This window comes from Mastigoproctus giganteus, chromosome 6, assembly GCF_048544385.1.
Source record: "Mastigoproctus giganteus isolate SK-2022 chromosome 6, ASM4854438v1, whole genome shotgun sequence".
Classification (NCBI taxonomy): Eukaryota; Metazoa; Arthropoda; class Arachnida; order Uropygi; family Thelyphonidae; genus Mastigoproctus; species Mastigoproctus giganteus.
The window spans coordinates 166,199,149-166,220,399 of NC_143580.1; the positions used below are offsets into that span (position 1 = coordinate 166,199,149).

At 37.8% G+C, this 21,251-nt stretch overlaps 1 protein-coding gene across 4 annotated transcripts in view; it reads right to left on the reverse strand.

Annotated features, from left to right (window-relative positions):
- Positions 1-21,251, reverse strand: part of LOC150084726 (cytoplasmic dynein 2 light intermediate chain 1) — a 245,046-nt gene that overhangs the window by 165,157 nt on the left and 58,638 nt on the right. For 3 of the 4 annotated variants that reach the window (XM_090376577.1, XM_090376576.1, XM_090376578.1), the window contains one exon: positions 2,441-2,529. The exons of the other annotated variant lie outside the window; for it this stretch is intronic. In XM_090376577.1, coding sequence (XP_090232703.1) covers positions 2,441-2,529 — 89 coding nt within the window. The remainder of the gene's footprint in view (positions 1-2,440; positions 2,530-21,251) is intronic. 4 annotated transcript variants of the gene reach the window in all.

Consider the following 21,251-nt stretch of genomic DNA (forward strand, 5'->3'; position numbering starts at 1 on the left):
CACTACTACTACTACTCAAATTTCATCCTAACTTGAATATCATGTACTGAACACTGTCATTCAGCTTTATGTTATCAAATATTATCAAACTTTGATAATATTTGACAACATAAAGTTGGATCCTATTCAGGTTGCTGACAAACTGAATAGGTATTTTTGCATCTCCATTCACACATGAGGAATTTTTAGGAAAGTGGATGCCAGAAGTTTATCAAACTCTAAAAGGCAGCTGAATGATTTTATAATAATGAAGAGGACCTGGGGGTAATTGTGCAGGCAGATATGAAGTTTTCTGAGTAGTGCAGACTGTTTGCAAGAGTAGCTCATGGTGTCTTGTCAATAATATACAGGAATTTTTCTAGCAGGGATAAGGAGGTGATTATCTCCTTGTATAAGGCAATGGTCAGGCCACACCTTGAGTACTGTATACAGGTCTGGAGGCCTCATGTTAAGAAGGATGTAGAGCTGTTGGAACGAGTACAGAGAAGGGCAACAAGATTAGTGAATGGAACAAAGGGTTGCGCTTATAAAGAAAGCTTAAGTTTTGCAGATTACAGTGTCTGGAGACTAGGCACCTGTGAGGTGATCTGATTGAGGTGTTTGAGGCTTTGAATGGCTTGAGCAAACTCAATGCTAATGGGGGTTCTTTCTCTTGCTCACACTATGCACATGAGGGGGTAAAAACTGAAATTGAGGAAAGATGGTTGTAGAATAGATGTGTGGAAGTCTGCCTTCAGGCAACAGGTCGGTGATTTCCGGAACTAGCATCCATCCATTTTTTAATAAATTCAAGGAAGTACTAGATAAAGTAATGGAGGGAATGAATAAGTGAAATGGATTTTTTTTTTTTTTTTTGACTGATGTATAAACTCACTTTTTTGCATCATTTTCACTACTAATACTAAAAATTAGACAAAAGAAGGCTAACTCTGTCTAGGGTTAAATTTAACAAAAAAAAGTAAATGGCAGTCTGACAGTCGACAAAGACTGACTTACACTATGACAATAACCTGTAACACTCATTAGTTATAATAGAGAGGATGATGATGATCATCATCGTTATTATCGCTACTGGAGGAGAAAGTTAGAAATCAAAGTAGTGAAATGCTTTTAAAATAGATATAGCACTTCAGAACAGTGTTGCAAAAAATATACACTTTACTAATTTGAAGGGACTACATAACCATTCCAAATGAAATCAGCATTAACTGAAAATTTCCTCATATGTGTGTGTGTGGTGAGAGAGAGAGAGAGAGAGAGAGACTATGAAAAAGTGAAACTTTGTTAATTATAATTAGACAAACGTATGAATGAAGAAGAATTTATTTAATACTATGAAAAACTTTCATTCCTCGGGTTAAACATATCAAAGCAATTCTGAAAACTGAAGAAAGTCTTGCTTCTTTTGAACACTATACACCATCTTGTTTTTCAAATAAATTTTAAAAACATGATGAGGACATTTACAGTTATTTGTTTCATCATGCATCTGTAATACAGCTAGTGGACCATGGTGTAAAGAAACCTTTAAATGCATATATGAAAAACTTATTGAAAAAGATAATTTTCTGCATTCAAGTGGATGACTGTTGGAATTCCATAAAAACTATCACTATATAAAAGGGTGAAATAAAATCTTTAAAATAACTGAAGTAGAGAACAGAAACAAAAGGGGAATCATTTATGACCTACAGTGTTAAAAGAATCCCTGACTTAAATTGCAACTTGAAAGTCAATTATTAACAGGAGAGGAGATCAGTGCAACTGTAGCCTTAAGAGGAAGAACTTCAAGGACAAAATAAGGTGGGAAGGTGATAATGAGGGTTACATTGGATTATCACGATTTTAAAATGTCTTGACATTAAAAATATATATAATTTGTTTAAAGCAATGCTCAATCTTAATCTATTGTCTTAAATAAATAGCCTTTATTGTCTGCAGTTGGTTGTTATTATTTGGTTTTTAGGAGCATTAGCAACTAAGGCCCTATCGCTCCAGGGATATGCGGTGGTCATTCCCTGACCTTTCCGCATCCTCCATATTTGGTGGTCACGGGCTTGACCCCCGGTCTAATCAAGAAGCGTGTGCTACACACTGCTGCTCCTGCCCACCTGGCTACGGAGGCACCTGTCTGCAGTCGGTTAGTTCTGCTTAAGTTTTTGTAAATAAAAGCATGTGGTTCACATTCAGAATGACCTTGCTTGCTTCCCTAGCACTTGGTTTACTGTTTAAATTAATGTCAGTATCAGTAATCTTTTTATAGTATGTTAAAAATATACATTGCACTATATAACTTCCTAAAAATTCAAAGTTATCTCAACTATCCGAGTCCCCAATTAATCACTACTTTTTATATCATGGTGAAAAATATAACTTCGCATTTTCTCCTCTGTATAAATTGGGTATTAACTAAGCAAATATATTTGGATAAGTTACTTACATCACATTTGCTGTCATAACAGGTACTTCAAGCAACTGAGTGAATAAAGTTCCTCCTCCCAATTCCCATATGTGACATATCTCTTTAGCCTACCATCAAGAAACACATATCATTAAATATTTAGAAAACACATTTAGAAAACCTATCAACTTCCACAACTGTCGTTGTGGAAGTTGATAGGTTGAATAAATTTAAGGTGGAACTGGACAGGCATTTGGAGGGAATGGTGTGATTTTTTTTTTTTTTTGGCTGATGCTGCATAAGCTCATACACTTGCTTTCTTGCATCGCATGCCACTACTACTATTACTACCACTACTACTACTAATGAGGTGTGATCAAAAAGTTTGGGGACTGAAGTAATATTTGAGAAATGGCGAAGCTTACCAGCTATTTGGATAGATCTCCTTCAAAGTATCTGTATACACTGATTCCAAAGCTTCTCCATAACGAAACAGGCCTACGCGCTCTGGATTCATTGAGGAATTTTATTGTGGCTTAAACACAGAGCGTACAGATAAAGCAGAAATATATGAGCTTCGGCTATATGGTAGCCTTCGTCAGAATTAAAATACATGAATGGCAGTTGGAATGAAGATGTGCACTGCCAGGTGCGTGAGACGCGAGGTTTAATTGTTTGTTGACGTCTGTGGCTGTGACGCATGATGACGTGGCCAGCGCTTGTCCAATGACAGAACTACTGACTCTGTGATCGGGTTGACTTGGCAACCACTGTTCCTGTTTAAGGATTTATCCGAAGATTTTATATTTAATGATTCCAACCAGGTACGCTTTAGGTAATGGTGGGATCTGTCTACCATGTGGGATGTGTTTAAGCCACAATAAAATTCCTCAAAGCTTCTCCTACTTCTGGAAGCATTCCTGATAAGGCCTCTTTTGGAATTCCTAATAGTTTCTGTGTCGTGATTTGAATAATTTGCAAGGTTATGACTTTTCAAGGGCTTTAAACTTAGGAAAAAATCCCAGAGAGAAAATCTGGAGAGTATGGCAGATGGGGAATCACCCAAGTGGAGCACAATGCAAGATATTCTTGAATGGAAAGAACAGTGCATGCAGAACTTTCTCAAGGTGCAAGCATCAATTCTGTGATTCCACTTTTATGGCCAATTTCTCTGAACATAGGGTTAGTTCTGCTAACCTATGTTCTGAAAATGGAATGTATTGCATTCCATTTTCACTATTTAATCATACAAGACAAATTCATAATGAACAATTCCTTATGAGCAAAATATGGTAAGCAACAAACTTCACATTTGATTGTGATTGTCTTGCTGTTTTTTGGGGGCTTTGGAAAAAGTAAGGGCTTCCATTTGGGCCTTTGTTTCTGGGTCACAGCCATATACCCATGATTCATCATTGGTAAAGATGAAAGAAACAAAGGTTGGATTAGTAGCAGTGCATGATAATGAAGATCTTGATATACAAGAACTAGGTACTCTCTGTAATTATCAGTGAGGATGCAAGGTGAAAACTTGGCCGAAACACATTGCCTCCCAAATTATGTGTTAAAATTCACTGATATGTCCCATAAGAAATACCAAATTTCACTAGCAACTTTGATCACTCCTGATCAGATCACAAACTGGAGTGAGTGATTGAATCACTGGTTTTTGAAGCTGAAGGGTGGCCAGAGTGAGGATCACCTTCAATGAACAAGCAGCCTCTTTAAACTTTGCAAACCACTGTAAAGCCTTTGAATGACACATAGCATCTTCTCCAAAAGGCATTTTTAACATTTTGTGGGTTTGTCACATTTTTCCTTAATTTGAAACAAAATTTGATGCAAACTCCCTGCTCAGTGAAATCACGATTTTTAAAATGTGACAAAATACTCTCTCTCTCTCTCTCTCTCTCTCTTCAACATGCACTAATTCAGACTGACTGCAGATAACTAGGTGATCATATGTTACTATATCTACATGAGTCATTCAACATGTTGCAACAAGTTGCAACTTGCTTTGATGCCACAATTTTAATTGTCCCCAAACTTTTTAACTGTACCTCATATATATACATATACAGGGTGAATGGGTGCCAGCAGAATATTTTACAAGGTGGAGCATGCAGGAATAAATTTTTGTTCACCAAATTTTCAAATACATGCAATATTTTAATATTGCATGTATTCGAAAGTTTGACTGATTTACATGTACAGACGAGCCAACGTTTTTGTGATTGGTGGAAGAAAGTACTTGTATTTTGAAAGAAAGAATTTGAATTGTTTTAATGTGTCAATAAATTAATAAAAATATTAAAAATTGTGTATTACTTTGAAATTCAATGGTGGTGCACTTGCACCACATTGCATCATGCTGCCAGCACCCATGACAAGGTAACTACATATTTTGCATTAGCATGACTACTACTCGAGTGATGTCATTATGAGTCAGTCTTCTTTTTTATTATTATTATTATCATCATTATCATCAGCCATATGGTGCAAGGAAGCCTGAGGCTTATGCTTCACCAGCCAAAAAAAAAATTCCTGAGTTATCCTGAGAGAGTGAGTGAGACAAAGTCACAGAGAGAGAGAGAAAGTCAGAGAGAGAGAGAGAAAGTCAGAGAGAGAGAGAGAAAGTCAGAGAGAAAGAGAAAGTCAAAGAGAGAGTCAGAGTCAAAGGTAGAAAGCAGTCACCAAGAAAGAGAAGAATGATGATATCCAGCTCAGGACCCTGGATGTGCCAAGCCTATCTTACAATGATATTCAGTTTGAAGGAGCATGTCTATTGCTAAGGCATACATTAGATCAGTTATTTAAACTGCCAAAAATGAGTGTCAGCATCATTTCAGAAGTTGAAACAAAACTCAGTGATAAGGAATATATTAGAGAAATTCAGAGAAATACAAACAAAAGAATTTGTTTGTGAGCAATGAAATAAAGTCTAAGTAAGCAGTATTTATCCAAACAGTTGTATAACTATTTAACTATGTTAGCATTTAAGAGCTTCTGAGTTGGATGTAATTATAATAATAACGGAACTAACTCTGCTAATAGGTTTATTAATAAAGAAAAATTAACAAAGCATTATTTATTTATTATTACTAATTGTATGTTATTTAGTAATAAATTTATTATTAATAATGTTATTGATAAATAAGTTTTTTTAATAATACAGCAATATATTATCTTATTAACCTGAAAAAGTAGCCACTTTTTTCTTTATTCTTTCTTTCTTTTTTTTTTTTTTTTGTCCTTTTGCCATCAGAGAAATTGACAAAATGGGTAACAGCACTATCAAATCACATAATCATTAGGAAGAATAATCACCAGAAATAATGATTAGAAAGAAAGAAAGATATTACAGTTGAACAGGAGGTAGAATTCTGAAACCAAGAATTTATAGCAGTGTAGCTTGCTTGCTTACTTACTTACGCTCTGCTGTTCTATCATCTAGGGCATCGACAAGCTACTTCAATCTCAATTTGTCCATAAGTTTTAGAAAAAACTTATTGACAAATGGAGACTGAAGATGGACATGGAGATTGAAGATGGACTCATGGACAAATGGAGAGAGAGACTGAAAAAATGAGAACTTGCTGAAGCAATTTCTAATTTTTTCAGTAAAGATACTTGTTTGTATTATTTTCCTTTTTCTGATTGAGTGTGTATTGTATTGTATTGCCTATATGACCTACCTTGCTCTCTTTACTTGTCCATTGCCAACTCTTCTAGCTCTTCCCATGATTACATTCCTGTCTCTTTTTCAAACATTTTCTACCAGGTCCTCTATGGGCTTTTTTTTCCATCCTCACTACCACTGAGCCTCCAGTTCACTGCTGCTATTATGTTACTCCCCTAGTGTCTTCATAAGGTGTGATCTAGCCAAATAATCATTTCCATCTTTTTAGTTTTATGCCATTTATGATGCATTGTTTTCCTCTTTTCTATCTTATTTCCTTGTTTGTTATTTTTTCTGTCCAGTATACAACCATTATTTTCCTTAAACTTTTATTTCCCCACTGGTTTAATGTCTTCTCTTGTTTTGCTCATCAGCCATGTTTCTACCACACAGGCAAATCTTGTTCTGACTACTGAATTAAACAATTTTGTTTTCATTTTTTGATGTACCTGCTTTGTGTTTTCATTTTTTGATGTACCTGCTTTGTGTTTCCATATTTTGTTCAATCCACTAAAAATTCTGGATGCTATTCCTTTTCTTTTATAACAGTCTTTAACTGGTTCTATAAAAGCTATTACTTATCAAATTTTAAAGCATTATTACTTTATTCATATACTTTATTTTATGCATACTTTATTCATAAAAATTCTTATTCAATTCAGCATAAGATATATGAGGTTTACTTACTCTTAAAGGTGAAAATCATCCAATATACATAAATATGAATATTCAAAATATGAAAATCATATAATAATACTTCTAGATTTATAGTAATACTCGGTCTTCTTTAAGCAAATAAGCAATCCTGTTTTGGAATGCTGAGTTTTAAATATCCAATAAAGTCCAGCATGGTTATTCCAGATTAGCTGGAAAAAGTGTTTTATCAAAGGCAGCCATCATTTCCCTTTAATTCTTCAGGACTTTTGAAATGAGGCAAATTATGACTCTATCACTGCATAGGAATATGAATTCAGAAAAAAAAAATTGTACAAGCATATTTACTTCTGCTATCTTAATAAAGATTAACTGCAGCTTTAAAAAAAAGTGGTGCAGGGTGATTCAAAATTGGGAATAATTTAAAACAGTCTGGAGGTATTTTTGTCTTTAATGTACCATCATCAAGTTAGTATCAATATTGGTAAAATGATGCAAAGGGAAAAAGAAAAAAAAAAGTTATGTAGCACCAGCCAAAAAAAGAATCCCATTTCATTTTCTCATTCCTTTGAATAATTCATCCAAACCTTCTATAACTTTATTCAAACTGCCCATATCCACAAAATTATTGTAAATTCACTGAAACAATCACCCTCTGACTGAATACAAATTTTCACACATTTTCTTAGCCATCCTTTAGAAAATTTAAATTTATGTATCATTGTGAGTCATTTGGGAAAGAGTAAAGGTGCCATCAGCATTTTGTTTACCTTATCCTTTTAAAGATTTATACACTTCAACTAGATCACTACACATATGCATCATTTTCAGTGGATGCAATTTACAAAACCTCAGTCTACCTTGGAGAGAATATCCTCTTGTACCCTCAACTAACCTTCTTTCACTTTTCTGCATGCTTTAAAACATATCTTTGTCACCTTAATAGGTTTCTGAAGCTGTATTTTCAGTATTCATGTGGCAATTACTGCTTTATGCCTTATTGGCACCTGGCTCAATGCCAAGGAGTTCCTGCACTACTAGGTAGATATAAGGTAGTCTGTAATCAAATCACAAAGCAGGTCAGCCAAGTGAAGGCAGATTATGAGAAATCTTTGGCAGAGGATGCAAGGATTTGATTTGATTTGGTAGTTGTTGGCGCATCGGCTTCTGTGGCCATATTGCACCTCCCAAGGTTTTTGCAGTACTTTGATCCAAGCCCGAGGCGGGAATCGAACCCGCGACCTTTGGGTTGCCGGGTAGGTACTTTACCCACTCGGCTAGCCCGATCGGCTAGGGATGCAAGGAGGAACAGCAAAGACTTCTTTACTTATGTAAATTCTAGAAGGAAGGGGACAAATCAGATTGGTCCACTTGGTATTGATGGTTCAACCGTTGATAATCCTGCTCAGGTAGCTGACAAACTGAATGAGTATTTTACATCTACATTCACACATGAGAAGTTATTTAGGGAGGAGAATGGCAGAAGTTTATCAAATTCTAACAGGGAGATAAAGAATTTTGTAATAATTGAAAGCAAAGTGGAGGAGAAATTGTAGAACTTAAATATAAGAAAGACACCTGACGTGGATGGGATCTATCCAGTTATATTAAAGGAGGCTGCAAAGGAAGCAAGCAAACCCTTAGCCATAATTATGAGAGCTTCCTTGGACTCAGGGGAAGTCCCCATAGACTGTTCAAATATGACCCCAATTCACAAAGGAGGATCAAAGGGTGACAAAAGTAATTAGAGACCTGTTAACTTCTGTTTCGGGGAAAATAGTGGAATCACTGATTGAAGAAGCACAGCAGGATCTAGATGTCTGAACATATTGTTCAGACACAGCATGGGTGTGTTAAGGGGAAGTCTTATCTGACCAATTTGATTGGATACTATGATGTGGTCACAAAGGAACTGGATGTAAAAAATAATTTTGATATCATATACTTGGATTTTAGGAAACCTTTTGATACTGTTGCACATGGAAGACTACTGTACAAATTGGTGCAGTATGGCATTAAGGGCAAGTTGCTACAATGGAAAAAAGGATGGTTGAGCGGGAGAAGACAGAGAGTGGTAATCAATGGACACTGCTCTTCATGGACTAATGTTTTTAGTGGAGTCCCCCAGGGTTTGGGGTTGGGTCCAGTGTTTTTTTCTGTATTTATCAATGATATTGATGAAGGTGTATAGGCTGAATGTCTAAGATTACAGACAATACGAAGGTTGGCAGGGTTGTTAATGCTAGTAATGATAATATATTGCTACAACAGGATCTAGAAAAGTTGAGCAGATGGGCTGAGAGGTGGCAACTGAAGTTTAACATTGATAAATGCAAAGTATTGCATATGGGTAGCATTAATCCCAGAGTGACATACCAAATGTTCAGTACTACACTCAGGGTAGTGGTGAATGAAAGACCTGCGGGTAATTGTTCAGTCAGATATCAAGTTTTCTGAGCAGTGAAGACAGAATGCAAGAGTAGTTCATGAGTTTTGTCAATGATATACAGGAACTTTGCTACCAGGGATAAGGAGGTGATTATCCCTTTGTATAAGGCAATGGTCAGGCCATACCTTGAGTACTGCATACAGGTTTGGAGGCCTCATTTTTGGAAGGATGTAGAGCTGCTGGAAAGAGTTAATAGGAGGGTAATAAAATTGGTGAGTGGAACAAAGGGTTTCTCTTACCAAGAAAAGTAAAGTTCTGCAAATTGTAGTGTCTGGAGACTAGGCACCTGTGAGGTGATCTGATTGAGTTGTATAAGGCCGTGAATGGTTTGAGCAAGCTCAGTTCTGATGGGATTCTTCCACTTACTCAGATTACACACCTGAGGGGGCATAAATTCAAATTGAGGAAAAACAGTTATAGTATAATTGTGTGGAAATTTGCCTTTAGCCAGTGGATGGTGATTGCTGGAATAAGCTTCCATCTGTTGTTGTGGAAGTTAAAAGCTTGCTTTCTTGCATTATATGCCTCTACTAATGCTAAAGATCTCACTGCTTCTCACTAGATCGAAGAGAGGTAAATAAACAAGCTGACCTCATTCAGCTTTCATTTACTTCTCTGACAGCCAGTGAGTGGAGTGAGTCCAAGTAGAACATATGTGGTGGGCTCTGTTGAGGTATATTATATCCAGAAGCTGGGTATATTCTTGGTGTGTGTATGCAATATGCAAAAGTTTCATTAATTCATACGTTTCCTCCTTTTATCTTACCTATGCAATGTATCAATGCATAAAGTATTATTATTATTAGTATTGGCAAATGATGCAAAGAAGCATGCTCATACATCACATGTCCATTCCAACGGGATAATTTGTCTAGTTCTTCATTAAATTTATTCAAACCACATCTACAAAACTAAATGGAAGTTTTTTTCCAGCAATCAACTACCCACTGGCTGAAGGGAAATTTCCACACATCTGTCCTACAACCATCCTACCTCAATTCATATTTATGTGCTTTGTTTGAACAAGAGTAAGGGTGCCATCAGCATAGCTTACTCAATCATTCATAGCCTCAAATTGCTTAATCAGATCACTTCACAGGTGAATAGTTAACAGACAATGCAATTTTTAAAGCTGAAATCTTTCTTGGTAAGCATACACTTTTGTTCAGCTCACTAACCTTGTTGCACATTTCTGTAAAAGTTCCACATCCTTCATAAAATGAGGTTCCAGACCTATACGAAGTACTCAAGATGTGACTTAACCATCACCTTACACAACGGGATAATCATCTCTTTATCCCTGCTGGAAAAATTCCTATATATCACTGATAAGACCCACGAGTTGTCCCAGCAACCCATCCACATGTTCAGAGAACTTCATATATGACTGCACAATTACCCCCAGGTCTTTTTCATTTTTCACTGCCATCAGTATCAACCACACAGTTAGTATGTTTTTCTGAGATTGCTGCTACCCATATACAGTAATTTGCAATTGTCTACGTTAAACTTCAATTACTACTTTGCAGCCCATGTGCCTAATTTTTCCAAGATTCTGCTGCAGTAGCATAACCTGATTACTGTAACTAATCATCCTACCATTTTGGTCCCAGTTAAGCATTACACATTAAGCCTAATATGCCTTCATCAATATCATAAACAAATATTAAAAACAACAATGGGTGGAGCACTGAACCCTGGGAGGCTCCAGTAATAGCATTAATCTAAAAAGAACAGTGTCCATTGATAACCATTCTGTCTTCTTCCACTCAACTACCCCTTTATCCATAGCAGTAATTCACTACTAAACCCACACTGCTCCAATTTATACAGCAATCTTTTATGTGGAAGAGTATGAAAAGCTCTCTCTGAAATCTAAGTATATGATGTAAAAATTATTTTTTGCATCCAGTTCCTTTGTTACTGTGTCATAGTATCCAATCAGATTGGTCAGACATAATCATCGCATAACAAATCCATGCTTTGACTGCAGTATAACTGCACTTCTGTCCAGATGATCCTACTTCACCTCCTTAACCAGTAATTCTATTATTTTTTCCCCTGGAACAGAAGTCAAGCTTATGGATCTGTAATTACTCAAGTCACCCTTTGATCTCCCATTTTGAATTGAGGATACAATTACATTTGCACATCTTCAGTCCATAGGGACTTCTCCTCAATCCAAGGACACTCTCATAATTATGGCTATATTTTCACTTACCTCTTTTTCTGCCTTTCTTAACATAATTGGATAGATCACATCTGCCCCAGGTGGCGTATTCATATTTAGTCTCCCCGACCTCTCTTTCACCTTCCTCTCAGTTATCACAAAATCATTTCGCCCCCATTATGATATACTTCTGGCATGCCAATCTGTAAAAAATTCCACATGTGTGAATACAGATACAAAATATCTATTCAGTTTGTCAGCAATTTGAGCATGATTATCAATAGTTATATCATTCATATCTAGTGGACCAATTCATCCCTTTCCTTCTAATGTTTACAAAATTAAAGAAGTCTTTGCTACTTTTCTTAGCATTATATGTTGGAGACTTCTTGTAATCTATCTTAGCTTGCCTAACTCCCTCTGTGACTTAACTGCACACCAGTTTATACCTACTGTAGGGTTCCTCTATCCTTCTGATGATTTATATGCATCCCATACACTTTTCTTTTCTGCCACTAGTCTATCTCTATCTAATATCCATTTACGTATAAGCTTCAAATAGTAATCTTAGTTGGCATATATTTTCACTTATAAAAAGCCCAGTAGCTTCGACAATTACTTCTCTGAATGCCTCCTATTTAGATTTTACTTTTGGTAACATCATCAGCTGGTTGCACTGAAGGTTATTTAAAAACTGTCTACAACTATTGAAGTAATATTTATGAAAGAAAAATCTCTTCCTTTTACCTTGACAGTAGTTATATCTTTAAGTGGATCTCGCATTAACATATTATGATCACTGCCATTTAGTAGTTCCTTTATCTGGATATTCTTAATGCATGAGGAGTCACTTTTGAAAATTAGATCAAGAGTACTGCAGGATGAAATGAGTTTCAGTCAATATATGGAAAGTTAAAATCCCCCATTATAAGACATTTATATTTACTGGTGTACTCTTATTTGTCTGCATATTTGTTCTTCATACTCATCACAGTCATTAGGCCAATAACATGCTCCTACTCCCTTTTTTTTTTCTTCCAGCACTTATGTCACATGAAAGTGACTGAAAATTGCACTGGCCTCCCATGACTGGGTGCACTGCCCTAGATTCTATGTGACTGTTCATCAAGAACTCCATCCCCAATATTCTTGCACTGTCTGCATTTGATGATTTGACCAGTACTTAAAATTCATCAAAAATTTGTTTACTATACTCCTAGTATTAGTGTACATGCAAGTATATGTTCCTTGTAATCTCCAACACCTTGTTTTCCAGTAGAATCAGTGCAAAAATCACTTACACCTGTGTGTGTGTGTGTGTGTGTGTGTGTGTGTGTGTGTGTGTGTGTGTGTGTGTGTGTGTGTGTGTGTGTGTGTGTGTGTGTGTGTGTGTGTGTGTGTGTGGCTGCTGCTAATACATTAGTTTGTGTATCCCCCCCCCCCCTCAAGCCAGAAGTTTTCTGACCTACCTAACACTGCCTTCATAGAATTAGCAAATATTCTTGCATCCCTTCTATTTAAGTTTATATCATTGTTGTAAAAACAGTCGCTCATGTTACTAAGCATAGACCAGTCAAATATCAAATTGATGTTGATTTGATAACAAACCTCCTCATTTGGTTTATAAATATACGTGATCTCAGTTCTAATCTCAATGATGTTCATTTCCATCTACAATCTTCTATGCCCCATTTTCTTTTTCTGAAAGAATCTCAATTAGCAGTTGTCCTAAGCACCATTCATTAGTATTAGATATGTGGGAGAACTAGGAATTTGCTGCACCAGTGCCAGCAAATTCCTTTCCATTTAATAATAATAATTAAAAGTAAAAATAAAAATGTATAAATAATAAAATTAAACAAACTATGTATTTGACTCCCTTCTCACAAAGTTGTCTATCCAACTGACCTTTAAATTTCCCCACGCTCAGTCCCAACCGCCCATGGAGATTAACTTTTTACAGTAATTAACAATTCACTGGTTAAAAGAAAACTTTCTACAATTCACTCTAAAGCTGTTCCCCCATAATTTGAATTTATGGCCCCTAGTTCTGGAATCATTTATAACAGTGAAAATTCCACCCCCATTCATTTTGCTTTCACCTCTTATACACCCCATTGAAGTCTCCTCTAAGGTGTCACATTTCCAAGCTCTGTAGCCCACATATTTAAAGTTATGAGGAATCGTAATGATGCTTTTTTGTTAATCTCACCAGGCAGTGTTACCAGTCTTTGGACTCTTTCAAGAAACTGTTTTTTTTTTGGTGCAGTCTCCATACTTGAACACAGCATTCCAAGTGTGGTCCTAATCCTATACCTTGGGATCATGACCTTCCTATCACTACAAGCAAATGTATGATAAATCATTGATAGGACATCATGGGCCTTCCTCGTAACCTGTCTATACTACTCAGAGAACTTCATGTCTGACCATATCATAACTTCCAAATCCCTTTCTTCCTCTATTGTTGTTGTTTGTTATTTGGTTTTTAGGAGCATTAGCAACTAGGGCCATATTGCTCCAGGATATGCGGTGGTCATTCCCTAACCTTTCCGCATCCTCCGTATTTGGTGGTGACGGGCTCGAACCCTGGTCTAATCAAGAAGCGTGTGCTACGCACTGCTGCTCCTTCCCACCTGGCTACGGAGGCACTTCTTCCTCTATTGTTTTCAATTCAACCCAACAAGTGTATAAGGTTATTTTGGGGTTATTATATCCCAAATGTAGGATCTTGCATTTTTTTGCATTAAAACATTGCTGCATGAAAACATTAAACATACAGCATTTAGGAATATGCAGTTAACTGATGTATATTCCAGTATACAAAGAAACTTTTGAACACTCAAAAATCATCGAAAATTTTAAGGTTGACTTTTACACCAAGTATAAAATCCTAAACTTAAATTAAATTCCGTGCTTACAGTTAGAAGGACATTAATTAATACAAATATACAGTCAAAGCTCTTTATAATTAATCTGTTTTTTTTTTTTTTAATTTCCCAACATTATAACAACCTAAGTGGTAGGTCCAAATGGAGTTTCCATAAATCTAATTTTTATCCCAACAAGCACGAGAATTGGCAATTGCTCGTGCTTGTTGGGATAAAAATTAACTTTGACTAAAAATTCATTTACAAGCTGTAGATAATGGCAAACAGTCTAAGACTGACATCCCTAAACAGTTTAGCATTATTAAGAGTAAACTGTTCACCATTCTGAAAGATTGAAAAGTTTTAGATTGAAAGTTTAGGGTAATCTGCTGCACAAAGGGAGAAATATTTGAATCTTGAAAAGGTACTCTTAGAATCATTAGTATCAGTATTAGTAGTGGCAAATGATGCAACAAAGCAGACTTATACAGCATCAGCAAAAAAAAAAAATTCTCACACACATGTCCATCCCCTCCATTAGTTTGTTTACTTCTTCCTTGAATTTATTCAAACTACTACTTTCACAACATCAGATGGAAGATTGTTCCAGTAATCAACCACCCACTGGCTAACTGAGTTAACTGATACTTTAAACTCTAAATTCACCAAATTTATTCATTATGCTTCTAACATTAGTGTATAAGCAAATATATGAGGATCTCTTTGTTCTCTTAGTAACTCTTGCACAGCTAGTTCTTACTTGCTATTAATATAATTGCTATTAATAATTGCTAGTCCTCTGAAGGCTAGAGCAGACCTTGTAATTCTTATCCCTTGCTTTCCAGTCTGTTGTATGTCTCATATAAGCAATGAAAAAATTCTATCAAATATCCTTACATCCTTTCCATTCAAGTGCATCCTAACTCTGTTAAAAAAATGTTCCTCCTGTTAACCAGCAAAAGCTATGCTGTGAAAAATTCTAACACCACAAGCCTTGCACAATCATTCTAAGGGTAAATTTATTAACAAGTTAATCATTATGAACCCCCTCCTACCATGACAATTTAATATCAGTCAAAACAGAACTGTGTGTCACTTTTAGTCAGATGCTACATGTGATACAGCATTTTGGATAAGTTTTTATTATTATAAAAAACCTTTTTCTCCTTTTATGAGAATTTTTCCGCCCCGCGACAGGCATTGGTACCAAGTGCATGGGATGGTTGGTTGTGTCTGGTTACTATTTTAATTATTGTTACTGTTGTCCAAGGAACTCATTTACTATCCTACAGGTGTTCAGGATCGCAGCTTTCGGGAGTTTCATGTTAGTTTTCCTCAGAGGCCTATTGTTGCTAGGTTCTTAAAGAGGCTCTTTTTTTTTTTATGTGAACCCCAAACACGAGAGGAATTAGAACCTATAGTACTTAGTACCGTGATTGGGTTGGAGGTTGAGAAGATGAAAGAAGATATTTGTTGACATTGGACTTGAACTTCTGTAGATTGTAATTTTCAGGAAATACGTATGAAGGAAGGTTGTTCCAGAAAACGGCAGTTGAATGAATAAATGAAGAAGATGAAAAGTTGGTTCTGTGGGTTTGAAGTTGGACAGTAAATGGATGTTGGCTGGTGGCGGCGCGTGTTCGGACTGTTTTGAAAGAGAGAGCGGGAATTACAGAAGCCAATTCAAAAGAACAGTGCCCATGGAAGTATCTGTAGAAGAGGCATGCAGCAGAAACAGTACGTCTATGAGAAAGCGAGTGGAGAGACTCTGTTAGAGATGAATCATTAATTAACCTAACTGCCCTCTTCTGAATGGAATCAAGAAGCCTGAGAGAAGTTTTGGGGGCACCACCCCAGATGTGGGAACAATATTCCATGGCAGGGCGGATTTGCGATTTATACAGAGTGAGCAGCTATTTGGAAGAAAAGTAACGCAGAGAGCGAAAGAGAAAACCAAGTTTTTTAGATACAGAGGAAGCAATATTTGTAATGTGCTTGTGCCAAGAGAGATTAGAAGTCAGGGTAATCCCCAAAAGAGATATATATTTTGCCTAGAAATCGGAGTGTCACTAAAGATAAGCATAGGAGCAGAAAAATCCTTTTTGCGATATATAAGACAAGACTGAGTTTTAGAAGGGTTGAAATCAACTAAGTTGTCTTTGCCATACTGGAGAATTACCTGAAGATCAGCATTTAGGGAATTGGTAGCAGATTTTCGAGAAGTTGAAGCTGATTGAGCAGGACAAGGTTTCTCAAAATGGAAAGTGGAATGCAATGTGCTATCATCGGCAAAACTATGGATAGGTTTTCCAGTCAATGAAAGAAGGTCATTAATATACAAGAGGAAAAGAGTGGGGGAAAGAACTGAACCTTGGGGGACACCGGCATTAGTGGAGAAGTTAGAAGACAGAGAGCCATCTACCATCATCCTCAGTGAGTGATCTGAGAGAAAACTGGATAACCAATTACAAAAAACAGTTGGCAAACCATAAGATGGAAGCTTGTTTAGAAGACCTTTATACCAAACACGATCAAAAGCCTTTGAGATGTCAAGAGCAACTACTTGTGTTTCGCCAAACCTTTCCATTGAATTAGTCCATAAATGGGTAACATAAGCCAGAATATCACCAGTGGATCGACACTGACGGAATCCATACTGGCGATCGTTGATCAGACGGAAGGTTTTTAGGTAGTTTAAGAGTTGGCGGTTAATTGATTTCTCCATTACTTTAGAAAGAGTAGAAGTAATTGCAATGGGACGATAATTGGATGGGACTGATTTGTCACTCTTTTTAGGAACTGGCTGGATATGAGCAAATTTCCAAGCAAAAGGAAAAACACCTTTGGAATAAGAAAGTGAAAAAAGGTGGCAAATAATAGGAGTAAGTTCAGGAGCACAGGTTTTGAGAACAAGTGGAGAAATACCATCAGGACCTGGAGCTTTCTTAGCATCAAGATTCATCAAAATCCTTCTGATACCCTTTTGACGGAAGACCACAGGAGGCATTGAACGGAGCGTGTTGGGAATGGTGGGAGGTGTTTTACCAAGATCATTAATACATGAGCTGGAAGAAAAAGGGATGCTAGCATGTCAGCTTTATCCTTGGCTGAAGTGACAACAGAACCATCTGGTTTGGACAGAGGTGGTAGCAGAGATGGACAAAAGTTGCGGCCAATAGCTTTGGCAAGAGACCAGAATTCTCGGCTACCATTAGGGCAAGAAGCAAGTTTTCTACTCTTAGCCTGTTCAAACTCTAGTTTGGACTGATTAATAACTGCTTTACAATTCTTGCTAGCTTTGGAGTAGGCAGAAAATGAAACTGACGAATTAGAAACAAGCCAATTACGATATGCAACATTCTTCTCTTGAACAGCCTTAGCACATTTATTGGAAAACCAAGGTTTACATAAAGAATGAGATTTTAAAGTGGAGTGTGGGATGAAGGATTCCATTCCTGCAAGAATAATTTCACTGACACGATCTGAGCAAACGTTGACATCAGAAGTTTTGAAACAGTAATCCGACCAATGAAAAGAAGAAAAGAAGTTTCGCAGGTCATCACATTTTGCATTCTTGTAATGCCAAACAACACGAGGTTGGGAATAGCCATGAGATAATGATTCCATTCGAGAAGAGACAATCACCAAGTTTTGATCTGAAGTGCCTAAAGGACCTCTCACTTCGACAGTGTACTTAGAAGGGTTGTTTGTGAGAAAAAGATCAAGCGTATTGACTGTATGATTAGGATTGTCCGGTATTCTTGTAGGTAAATGAACAATCTGTGCTAGGTCATTAGTAATTGCAAAAGCCTCAGCATCTTGACCTGCTGGGTCGTTATGACTAGAAAACAGAAGCCAGCTGGAGTTGTGAACATTAAAATCACCAAGGAAAATTACCTCACTGTTAGGAAAGTTAGACTGGAGAAAGTCAAGTTGCAAAGAGAGGAAGTCAAGTTGCAAAGAGAGGAAGTCAAAGAGCTCCAAGTGATTAGTGGAGTTGGGAGAATGGTAGAGACAACAGATGAATTTGACACAATGAGGTAGAGAGATTTTGAGCCAGAGAAGATCAAAGAGAGGAGATTCCAAATTGCCAAGTCTTTGACAGGAAATATCAGAATGGAGATATGCACAAGTACCACCTTTGAGGCGAAAGGAATTATACAGAGAATAATTTGGGCATCTGAGATGAGCAGTAGTTGAATCAACCGATAACTGAGATTCTGTCAGAAAAAGTACATGGGGTTTGGCAGACTGCAAGTGGAAATGGACATAGTTGAGATTAGAATTGAGACTACGTATATTTGTGAAATGAATTAGGAAGTGCTTGGGAGGTTTAGATCTTTTCGCAGATAAGCTTGCTCTATTAGTTTGACAATTCATGGTGTATTCAATAGTAAGAAAGAGTGGGTGGGACATGCTGTATGAAGTAATGAAATTTTTGGATATGGCGTACACGTGGTAAGAATATACCCAGATCCTTGACATAACGTGGCCTCGACAATGCTCCCCGCATACACACTACTCGGACTCCCTCCAGTCACTATCTTGCAGAGTAGAGGTAGCAAGATTATACACTAGCTGATCCGGAAGCCTCCTAGAGAGTTACCAATAGGTTCGGTCCAGTGTACTAACTAGCGGCCGGCCTGCGAACACCGTTTTAGAGCTGTACCCTCGAAATGTAAGGAATATTGGATCTCACCACAACGTTCATCATAACCTCAAAAGTCATCAGTCATACTGCTTGATGAAAGAGATGGGGAAGGGTTGACCGGAACTTAGCTCTAGAGACTAAAGATGGGTTCCACCACTTCAAGCCTCCAATAAGCAAAGTGGTGGTATTTCACCGGTTGATGAGAGTCATCTACCACCTAGTACTGCCTGGTAACATAGAGGGGCGGCGTTCCTCCATGTGGTGTGGGCGCCACACCTCGACCCCTGCTTACGTTGGTTCACACCTGGATGGTCACCCACCATGTATTTGGGCATGGAGGTTATACCCAGGACCACTAACAGTCCCACCATCGAGAAGGTGCAAGCAGAGGATTTGGCTGTCACAGACTGTCCGGACTTCGCCGAAATTGTGTCCACTTGACTTGAGTGTCACCTGAATATCAGTTCCATCAGCGTTTTAGACCCCCAGGTAGTAAGTACAGCTTGTCTGGCGTATCTGAGAGAATGTGTGTGACAACCTCAATGCTGATGGTGGACACGATGATCGGGATGGTCATTACTTATTCCATAAGCCACATATCTTTGACTTCCTGACCTTTTCCTCTTATGTGTTATAGAGGTTGCTGGTGTTGGGCACCACTATGTTGATCAGGTAGGTAGGTAGGTAGCCATTTCCTTCTTGTTGATGAGAGTTATGTCTGGTCTGTTGTGTGGGATCGTCTTGTCTGTTATTATGGCATGGTCCCAGTATAATCTGTGTTGTATTATCCCTGGCCACGTGGTCATGTCTGTGAGTGTAATCCATCTAGGTAATCACCCTGTATCCTGTAGTGATGTGCTAGATCATTTCTGTTTGTGGTGTCTTTGTCCTTAGCCTTCAGATAAGTGATTCCTTGAGTCAGAGACTCTGAGATTGTGTCAGGGCACATTATTATTTGGGTCATCTAACTGCTCTGTTATGTGCCCATGTGTGCAACTGAACTTCTTGTAACAGTAGTTGTGAATGTTATCTATTCCTGGAGTTCACCAATTGTGGGACTTCCTGATTGACCGTTGTACATCTTCCTTCTGAATCTCCCCATTCTGTCATCCCTTTTTATGTTCATGGTTTTCTTCCTTTCTAGATCTATCCGGGGGGCATGGCCATTGTGGCTAAGTTTGCTGCTCCACAGGTTTCTCCAGAACACCTTGAGTACATTCTGATTGGGGGGGGGGGGGGGGGTTCCATTACCTTCTTTCTCCTCTTGTCTGATTTTCCTGTAGAAGGCTCTCTGGTTTTCATCATATATCCTGTTATCTGTTTTCCTCTAGGCACTCTCCCTGTAACAGCGAAGTCTTTTGTAAATGCCAGGAGTTTCTGCTTGAGGGTGTCAAGGCATTCTTCAATCCTCTGATTATAGGTCTTGTGTTTGCTGTGGATGTTGTCTTTCTTGAGGATGGCTTTACTTTTCTGATCAGCTTCTTAATTCTGTTACTCCGTTGGTACTGGGTCAGTTGGCCTATCTTCACTCTTATCTCTTCTATCTTATGCTGCAGCCTTCTTTCACAGGCTGGTGGTTCCTTTTCTTTGCATTGGTCTCTGGTTTACCTTCCATTCATCCTAGCGGCTGCCACAGTATCACAGTAAATGGCTGAGTTATGGTGTCTAGTGTTACTTCATTGTTGTTGAGATAATTCTGGTATTATTCACATTGAGGTGGTCTGTGACTTGCCACAGGATTCTGTTGGGTCTCTGCTTTGGTATGGTGTGGGTCTTTGTGGGGTCCATTCCCTCAAATTCTACTAGGACTTTCTTCTACCCTTCTTCTACTATTCTGGATATTGCAATCTTGTCTGTTTCCACTTCAACTGCTCCAGGTTGCACTTTTGTATTTGCTGTTACTCCACCAGTTTTGGTTCCATTGTGTCCATATTTGATATCTGTTTTTTGTAGTTGGTAGTTCATATCCTGCTTGATATTTTCCAAGATTGCAGGAGCTGTCAGGTTTTCTTGACGATGGTCCATTTCTGGTCTGCTATTCACTGTTCAGTGACCAGAACAGTTGGGGATCGAGTGTAGTTCCAACCACTTGGTGTGTAGTTTCTTCCTGTACACTGTCATGTCTGTCTCTAGCTTTGTTACTTCGTAGTATGCTTACAGGATGAATGTATTAATTTCAATGCTCCACTTCATGCATTGGCATCTTCTTCTTCCATCCTGGGTGGTCACTAGTGCAGTTGCACAGGAAGCACTTCCAGCTGGTTGGGATGGATGGGCTTGTCCCTCAGTTCTGGTAGCCATAGAGGAAACAGAAACACTCACTCCACTGTCGTCTGTGGGAGACTGTCTCCAACTTTTTGAACCGACCCCTCTACCT